This window comes from Petaurus breviceps, unplaced genomic scaffold (genome assembly GCF_028583685.1).
Source record: "Petaurus breviceps papuanus isolate PSGF00001 unplaced genomic scaffold, PetGlider_PUasm1.0 90503, whole genome shotgun sequence".
In the NCBI taxonomy this organism is placed as follows: domain Eukaryota; kingdom Metazoa; phylum Chordata; class Mammalia; order Diprotodontia; family Petauridae; genus Petaurus; species Petaurus breviceps.
This window is the reverse complement of record NW_027187265.1, coordinates 1078657-1088496: the sequence shown is the minus strand read 5'-3', so window position 1 is coordinate 1088496 and position 9840 is coordinate 1078657. Positions and strand designations below refer to the sequence as shown.

Below are 9840 nucleotides of genomic sequence, written 5' to 3'. Positions count from 1 at the left end.
GTGTGTGTGTGTGTGTGTGTGTGTGTGTGTGTGTGTGTGTGTGTGTGTGGTGGTGGGGAGGATGGTCAGAGGGTGGTCAGAGCATAAGGCTCTAATTCCTATATCTTTGTGAGATAAAGAGCAAAATACAGCCAGTGACAATTTGGAACCCAGATGAAAAAGACTCCAGGACTATAGTTTTCTGAAGCCACCAGGCAATATGGTATCATGGATAGAACAGTGAACTTGGTGCCAAGAGAAGATTGGGTCTACAATCCCAAAACCAACTATGGGATGCTGGGAAAGTTATTTTGCCTCTCTGGGCCTCATTTTCCTCATCTGTAAAATGAGGGGTTTGGACTGGGTAATGTCCAAGGTCCCTTCCAGTTCTAAATTGATCCTCTTCACAAGGCCAACTCATTCCCTTTTCTTAAGACACTGTTGGATCAAAGTCTTTGGCTAGTTGACTTGTTGAACAAATCCAATGTGGTTCGCCTCAGGCCAATTTGACTAGTATCCTGTTGTGACCTGGAGAAAGCAAAGTATACTATGATGGCAGAATGTCAGCCTATAGACCATGCCAAAAGAGTTCAAATGCCCTTTTGAGTTCTTGGATTGACACCAGTTGTTTCCACTCAAGTGCAGCCAGAAAGAGGGAAGGAGACACGTGCAGACGTATGAAGAGGTGACAAGGAAACAGGCAGACTGGCCTGCTAACTCACCCGGACCCCTGTGATTCCAGGATAGCCAGGGGGACCTTCTTTTCCCTTCAGGCCTTCTTTGCCTTTCTCTCCTCGCTCACCATCCAGGCCTGGTTCACCCTTGTCTCCCTGGGAAAGGAAAGAGGCATCAGTTTACCCAAGCCAATGCAATGTGGGGATACTACCACATGGAGGGGGAGAGTTAGGTGCCTTACAACCCATGATTTCATGGTCAGTTCTCAAAACAAAAACTAAGTCATATGGAATCACAGCAGCCATGTCAGCTAAGAAAAAGAGTAATGACAATTATTTTTAAATGTCCTTGGCCAGGCAGAGGGAGCTGTCCAGCTGTGGTATGAGGACATTGAAGAAGCGGGAGGGGGGAGAATTTTCAAACACTACTCTCCTGTGCTTGTCCCATGGACCTAATGGCTGCCTCCCAGAGAGAATGAGATCAGTTTTGAGCAGGGCCAAGGTTAAAAATTAATCCCTGACCATTTCCCCCATCTTAAATACGCCTTAGCTCATTTATGAGTGCGTTCTGATTTCTGATGACCCAGAGATGTGGGAGAAGTAAATCATTCTCTGTCCATAGACCACAGAGGTAGATTGCTTTATGCCTGGATCAGCCAAAGACTCTTCTTGGGAACACTTTTCATTACCATTAGGGGTATTTATCTAAAATAGAGTGTGACAGGCCTGCCATTGAGATCTGACATGTGGTCTGACAACTAGAGACTGGCTTAGAGAAAAGTAAGAGGAGATGGCATGAGATGGCATGAAGTCATGGCAGTTTAAGGAAGGGATGGTGCCTGGCTGATGATCTGGGGTGTGTGCATGTGGGGGGGAATTATCCTACTTGGTTGGTTTAGAGTTTCTTCATCTGTGGCAGGAAGGAGAAAAGGCGGTGATGCCTAAGATTTTTTCCAGCTCTACTAAAGTGTGAACTTCTAAGTGCAGCCCTGAATGGCCACTATGAATGGCCCAAATGAGCCCCAGAGAGCTCCATAGCCTTCCTTCCTAGATATAGAGCTCCATGTACTTCCTCTCTTCAGATGGGTTCTGGGTTTCAGCCCGTAACTGGGGAATAGTAAATGCTTAGATGGTTTACACAGGGCCTGAGCTCATGACCTTGGCCAAGTTAACATTACTGAAGCTAAAGGACTAGGAAAACACTTTATACAGTAACAACAACATTGTAAAGATAAACAGCTTTGAAATACTTTGGAACTCTGATCAATGCAGTTACTGACAAAAATTCAAGAGGACACGTGATGAGACCCAACACTCATCTCCTAAGGGACTGACTCAATATGCAGAAAGAGACTTACAGTTTTGAATATGGCCAATAGGAGAATTTGCTTTGCCTGACTACACGTATTTATTACAAAAGTTTCGTTATTTTTCTCTTTTAAATTGAGAGGATGGGGTGGAAGGAAAACAGATGCTTATTAAATTAATATAAATTAAATTTTTTAGAAGGGAACTCCCCCCAAAAACATATTACTGAAACTCACTAGCCACCTGACGTAATTGTGGCAAAAGTATGCATGATCAGGAGCCATATGGGCTGAAAGCTAAGTTAGGGACACACCTTAGGGAAACTGGGAAAATAGAAGAAAAGACTGACTCAAGAGTCAAGAGAACAACTATTCTCATCCTGGATCATGGTGGAATGAAAGGACAGGATGCTAGGAAGGAGCCAAGAGGTTGGATTAAGGAACTATACCAAGTGGAAAGAGGCATGGCATAGTGACTGAAAGAATGCTGGATTTCTAGACAGGAGACCAGGCCTCAAATGTCTATTGAGCATTTCCTAGATGTGAGACTAGACAAATTTCTTTGCCTCTCTGTGCCTCAGTTTCCCCACCTGTAAAATGGGGGTACTAGTTTCACCATTGCACATGGGAAATCACTTTGTAATCCTTAAAGCCCTAATTGAAATGTCTGTTATTACTTAGGGGAGAGCCCTGAGGATTAAGCTAATTGAAAGGGAATTACTGTTCAACTAATGATGTGTGATGAGAGATAGGGGCCCGGTGGAGGCACTGTCCAGGGAGAAGAAATTCTGACTGACAGAAGACTCTTAAGGGTGACATTTAAATCATCAGATGCTGATGTGAAAATATAATGCAACCATATTACAATAGATTTGTATAAATCCCACCTTCAATTTCACCGATAGCATCATTGCAACCTTTCCGGGGTGGTGAGTTGGGGCAAGCAATTATGATTACCAGATGAGAAAACAGGGACCTAGAGACAGTTGCCAGTGTTTCCAAGGACATGCTTCTTTTAGTAGCTTTGAAACTGGTACTTGAAACTCAAATGCCCAGCTGGGTCCTGGTCCTACCATGCTACCCAGGCTGCCAGAGCAAGATTCAGTATTTTTCAAAGAACTATCAGCCAAGAGAAGTCAGTCGGGCTCCCACAACAGACACTTGGAGAATGAAGTTGGTGGACTCAGCTGCAGTAGTACTCCCTGGGCCCTTGGAGCTTGCCTGAAGTCTGAAATGCCTGGAACTGAAAGAGTGGGGCCAGGGCTCTGGAACGCCAGGATTCCAACCTGAGACTCAGAGCCAGGAAATTTCATGATTGATTCCTGCCTGGGGGATTTCTGGAATGCAACAGGGTGGGGGAGAAGGCAAAGGGAGGGATACATAGCTGGCTTCTTCTTTTCTGCTCCCAGAATTCCAGAATGCCATGCAGTGCTTCTCCCTGGGTTGGGAGAGAGGAGGCTAACAGACCCTTGTATGAAAAGGGAGACAGAGGGAGGCTGGAATGATAACCCTGCAGGAGGGGAGGACTTGACATCTCCTGGCCAGTCACAAAATATTCAAGCCAAAGGGCCTAGGGGAGACCAGACATCTTAAGAGTCACTTAAGAATCTTGGGAGCATAAATGAAATTTTTGGAAAGCAAGAAAGACACCCAGGAGTGTTCTGCTCAATCCTATAGAGCTCAGGAACAGACCACAGGGAAACAGTCAACCAAAGACCTATTCATCAACAAAAAAAGGAGGGTCAGCAGGATGGATTCAATTAGGAGTTATTAGACATGGGTTCAAAATCTAGTGTTGCTCTCACTACCATATGACCTTGGGCAAATTCTCTAACCTTTCTGAACCTCAGTTTTCCCTCATGTAAAATGTAGAAAGTTAGATTAGTTGATCTAAGTTTCTTTCTAGTCCTGGGACCCAATTAGAAGTCTTCAGGAAGAATGGAGATGAGAGGCCATAGGAGGGTATTGAACGAGCAAAGACAACTTCACTGTGGTGGAAGAAACAAGAAAAGTACTTCAGGGGGCTCACTTTGAGAAGTGTTCTGTGATTTGATATGGATTCTGGGAAGCCATTGTCCAGAGCCCCCTGGCTTTGAAAAACCCAGATGTTGAAACCCAGATGTTGATTTGGTATGGATGTAATGGCCGGACAGTTTGGAAAGCTATCTACTTGATCTGTTTCTGTCTTGATAATTCTGCCTGTATACTTTGAAGTTCGGGGTGCTGACCTTTTCCCCCTGAACTAGGTAAACGATACATATTTGACTGATTAAAATAAGCTTGTTAACCCCCCCCCCCAAAGTGCTTCAGAAAGGAGACCGAGGCTGTTGACCAAGTCCAGAAGAAGGGATTGCCCCATCTGTAACTTCAGATTCCTTAGTAGAGAGGCAGGCTCCAGTTCCAGGAGACTAGACATAAAGGCTTCATCTAAAAATGTCTAGGTATTTGCTTATGATCTGAAAATAACTTGGTTTGGTTTTGAAAATCTAGTGCACTAAGAACGGATGTGGGCTTGTTCAGACTCCTCTGTTGGGAGCAGAGAAGATTCTCCTGCCCATCCTACAACTGGAGAAGAGTTGGTTGGACTATGGCAAAAGACTGAGAGAAATGGATCCCATTTGGACCTCGATATCCTAAACTGGAATGCCTCCTCCCCTTCATGTCTCAAGAGCAGGCCAGTTGTCGGCCACTTGTTTTTGGTTAATGTGGTAGAGAAGAAGGAGGAGGAGAAGGGTGGGAAAAGCCAGTGAGCACCTGCCAGAAACAGTTATCTAACCACCATGATGCTGAGATGACCCGTCTTCTGTCACCAGAAGAAGATAGAGGATTTTCATGCCCCTTTTCCTCACCTCGAAGAATGAGATGGCATTGCCAGAGAGTTTAGAGAAGGCAAAAAGTAAGAGTTGAGACAGCAAGACATCACTGTAGTTGAAGTTAGAAGACCCTTAATTTTCAACTCAACTACTCACTGCCTGTGTACTCAACCTCTCTGTGCCTCAGTTTCCTTTTACATAAAAATAAAGGGGTCGGGTTAGATGATCCCTAAAGTTCCTCCCAGCAATACATCCTCATGCCTTGTAATATCACAGGAGAAAAACTGAAGTTTATTGAGTCTACTTCTGCTGGCAGGAAGCCCATGAGGAAAGTGTCCATCATCCCCTCCTCCCAAAACCCATTTCACCATATACCTTCAGACCGTCAGGTCCAGCTGGGCCACTGTCTCCCTCCAGCCCTGTTTCTCCCTGTGGGAATAAGAATAATCATAATATGGTACAACCATAGGGTACTTTGTAATTACACACACTATCTCATTTATTCTGAACAACTCTACAAAGTAGATACTGTAAGCACTGTTATCCCCATTTTACAGAGGAGCAAACTAAGGCTCTTGAGAGATGACTTGCCCGTACAAGCGGCAGACCCAGGCCTTGAGCTCAGAGTTGTGATTCCTGGTCTGCTGTTCAGGCCACTAACCTATGCCCAGAAATAGAAGAGGCTGTGTTAGGGAGAGTATATCTCTTCTATAGGACTAGCTCCATCTCTAGTTCTGCGCTCAGACACACTCCTGGGGGCAGGACCCCTTCTCCCCATTGCCACCCATACTTCCTCAGGGACCAAAAGCTGGTGCATCAACCAGCTTTAAGTTCATTTATCCAGCCATTGGAGAACGACCCCAATACACCTTTCTGGGTTGCTCAGGGCATCCCTGGTAAAATGCAGGAACGGATTTCCCTGAATCTAACTAGAAATCTGGGATTCAGCCTGAAAGATCACACTCTTCCCAGGAACCCCGGGCAAAAACCATTTTCCCTCTGAAGTTTCAGTTTCCACTTCTCTGAAATGAGGCTGTTGGATTAGACGACCTTGAAGAGTCATCAATATCCCCTCCCCTTTTTTCTGGCAGAAGGGATGACAGGACCCATGAACTAGTATAGCAAACTCTCAGTAAGGAAACACCTTTTTTTTTTTTTTTTGCTTTTTGGAGGGCAGTTGGGGTTAAGTGACTTGCCCAAAGTCACACGGCTAGTTTTTTGTGTTAAATGTCTGAGGTCAGATTTGAACTCAGGTCCTCCTGACTCCAGGGCCAGTACCCTATTTACTTTGCCATCTAGCCCGCCCCAAGGAAACACCTTCTACTGATGCAGACTAACAGCTGCTTGGCAACTTAGAACTTTAGTGACTTATCTGGGGACACTGAGACATTATTCAGTGACTTGCCCAGGATCACACAGCCAACACATGTCAGAGTCAGTACCTGAATCCAAGTCTTGCAGACTCCAGGGTTGACTTTCAAATCTATGTTTGTAAATGTTTAGCAACTAGTTCTCTCCCAAAATATGTATGTCTAACACACTTTTAAGTTTAATCTGCATTGTTAATATTTTCTCTATCATACTTTCTTAAGTCTAGATAATTAGAAGAACAATAAATCATGACCTAATTTATAGCATTTACTTTTTTTTTTCAAGCAATCAGGGTTAAGTAACTTGCTCAAGGTTACACGGCCAGTTATTTCTGGGTGTGGTGCTAAGTATCTGAGCCCAGATTTGATCCCCAGGTCATCCCGACACTGGAGCCGGTGCTCTTACTCGCTGAGCCACCTAGCCGCCCCTATAAGACTTGACTAAGAACTCTTTTTAAAAATTTTTTTTTCATTTACTTATTTTTAACATGTACATGCTTAAAAAGAAAACTTAAAAACCAGATCTCAAAAGCCAGCATGAGCAGTTCCAGCATGCACCTGCATCTCTGGTCACTGACATGTCCCATCCAACTTTAAGGGGATGTGTCTTTGTTATGCCTTTCCTCTATGTAACTGTGTCTGGAGACCCAGGTCCCAAAGCTACTAATAAATGAATTTGGCTTCCTTTCCACCTCTGGAATTCTCCTCCCTCTTACCCTCTCTTTACCCTCTCCTTAACTTCTCTGCTCAGAGTGAAAAATGAATCCATTAATAAGCACTTTGTTTCTCTAGTGGTCTTTTGAGAAGTTAAAAAAAACCTATACAACAAACACCCAACCATGCAAAGGCTTTTCACATACTGTACTGTACAGTCAACCATCAACCCCACTGATTATGACTACTGTCTTTGTTCACTTGCTTAACTCAAACACACTCTCTTCTGCTTCCGTGCATGGGAATTCCTTTGTGAAAGTAAATGCCAGTGTACCGTAGGCTGGGACCCAATCGTAGTGATGTCTCTGACTTTGACGGGGAGCATCACCGCCTGCTGTGGCTACATTCATGGAGCCTGGGCTTGAAGAGTTTGGGCCCTTAGTCAGGATAGATTTAAATCAGCCATGCTAAATTAGTTTGAGCTGGTAGCAGCCCAAGGATCGACAGGGAGCTTTAAGAGGCACTGGAAGACCTGGTCTGTGCTCTTTGAAGGGTCCAATATTATTACGGAGCATAGAAACAGGCAACAAAGAGGAAATTACAGCCCAAATCTTCCTTATGTAAAACCAGAATGATTCTTTGCTTTTTTTTCCTTGAAGGATTGGTAAGAAGATGAATGATTTAGAAGAGAATCACAGAAACTCAGGACTGAAAGTCACATGGAGATATTCCAGTGCAACAGTTTCTTTTTACTTTGGAGGACCTGGGCTCTATAGGAGGCACAATCTCTTGACTCTGGTCACACAGTTGGATGGTAGTAGAGCCAATATGAGGACCAAGTCTTCTGATGGCTAGTCCATTGACCCTTAGACTACATAATACTGTCTTGGGGCTAAGCAGGAAAATTAGCTTCTACTCACCCGCTGACCAACCAGACCTTGCTCTCCAGGGATGCCCAAGGGTCCAAAATCACCCTGTGAAACCCAAACACACATGATTCAGTGTCATTGGAGAGAAACTCTTCAAATTCCTATCATTTACACCAACATTCCCTTCCCCCTTCCCCCTGCCCCACTAGCCATGAGCCTCCCAGCCAGATCAATCCTTGCTCCATTTTTTTATACCAAAGGGGACCTGGAGTCCAGGGTACTCCTATTTCTCAATCATCTATTAAGTGCCTAGTGCATGCCAGGAACTGTGGATTCAGAAGAAAATGAAATCATTCCTCCCTTCAATGATCTTGCATTCAATTGGCAGAATGTGCTTACATTTAAGTATTTAGAAAACAAATACATTTTTTTTTCTGGAACCATTAGGATCTGGAGTAAAGAAGGATCTTATCAAGGAAGTGGTATTTGAATTGAAATTTGATGGAAACTAGAGATTCTCAGAGGTGGAGACAAGAAGGAAGTATAATTCCAGACATGAGGGACAGAGCTGAAGCAAAAATTTGGAGGCAGGAGATGGAACTGAGGGCAAATGAATCATTATCAAGATCAGAAGTCTCTTCAGAATATGTACCAGCTAAACAATCAGCTCTTCACTGTGTCCTAAAGGACTTTGGCACCTTCTCTTTCACTGACCTAGCAAAGGTTCTACAGCCCAGTTGACCTTCCAAGGGTCTCTCAGGGTCTCTTTGGGTAGGCTGTAAGCTCCCTGCGGGGCTAACTGTGGGCCAATTCCAGAAAAGCAGTATAAGGATTCTTCTGTCATCTCTAAGCAAAATTAGGCCAATGAAATGACAGATCCAATTCCTTGTTTTCTTGTGGTCGGTGGTATTTGGCTATCACTAAAAGTGTCTTTTAAAAGGTTCTTTGCAATAATTTTGGTTCATTGTTCTTATCTCTTGTATCCTTTGGAGGGTGGACAGGCAGAGAAAAATGCTCCTCTTGCCCATAGGTCCAGATTACTCAAACTGAGGACAGTTTTAGAGAGGAAAAAGGGTCAGTGACTTGAACTAGAATAGCAAAGAGTTCTCGTATATATAGTTGCCTATTTGAGTTTCCTCGTGTTGATTTTTATTTGTAAATCAAGAAAATATATATTTTAAAATTTATTTTCAGCAACGTATTAATTTGAACAAGCTATTATCCTGCCATGAGGCATAACTCATTGACTAGGAACAGAGTAATTGATAGCACTGATCACAGATTTACAATTGGAAGAGACCTTAGAAGCCCTCAAGTCTAACCTCTCCATTTTACAGATGAAGAAACTGAGAGGTTAAGTGACTTGCCCAGGGTCACACAGATAAAACATATCTGAGGCAGGATTCAAACTGAAGTCATTCATGATCCAAGCTACTATGCCTCCAAACTGGCTTTTCTTCTGCATATGATATTTTCATAAGAGGTGGCAGTTTCCTTTCTATGGCTCCATTCCCCATCCCTGAACCTTTTCAAGTCTCCTGCTATGCACCACTCTCCCCCACTAGAATGGAAGGGGCTGTCTTTGTATTTGTGCCCCGCTGCTTAATATGGTGCTTGGCACCTAATAGGTGCTTAAATTGACTTTTCTTCATTCATTCATTCATTCTTCCATTTATTCATTTACTCAGTCATCATTTCATTTGTGGAACTTTGAAAAGACAAAATTAGAGATAAATTAAAGAAAGAGGGCCCGAAAGAGAAGTGATGCAATGCTGTTGGTCCAGCAGGCTGGTCAAGTGTATGTAGAATCCCATCTCTCCTGTCCCCACCCTCCAGCCTCCAATCACGGGTGATTCTCAGTGACGGAGGTAAGGCTCTTTCCTACCTTTGGCCCTGGAAGCTCTTTCCGTGCAAGTAAATGGAGATTTGAGGTAGGGTTATGAGGAGAAATGGCCTTTCAGTCTGGAAGTCTTTGGGTCCCCATTCCTTGTATCCCCCAAAACTCCCTCTATCCTTGGGAGCCTGCAGCAGCCTGATCTTCCTGTTTCCTATGCTTATACATTACAGGTCTAGGGATAGAAGGGACCTCAGAGATAATTTAGTCCTTCATTTTGGTGGGGAAACTGAGGCCCAGAGAGGGTAAGGGGCTTGCCTAAGATGATAGCATTCAAACC

General features: G+C 43.9%; 1 protein-coding gene across 1 annotated transcript in view; it reads right to left on the bottom strand.

Moving 5' to 3' along the window:
• COL27A1 (collagen type XXVII alpha 1 chain) overlaps positions 1-9840 on the bottom strand; it is a 259247-nt gene that overhangs the window by 56759 nt on the left and 192648 nt on the right. Inside the window, exons 35-37 of the mRNA XM_069062697.1 lie at positions 7718-7771; positions 5149-5202; positions 702-809 (exon numbers count right to left, since the gene is read on the bottom strand). Coding sequence (XP_068918798.1) covers positions 702-809; positions 5149-5202; positions 7718-7771 — 216 coding nt within the window. The remainder of the gene's footprint in view (positions 1-701; positions 810-5148; positions 5203-7717; positions 7772-9840) is intronic.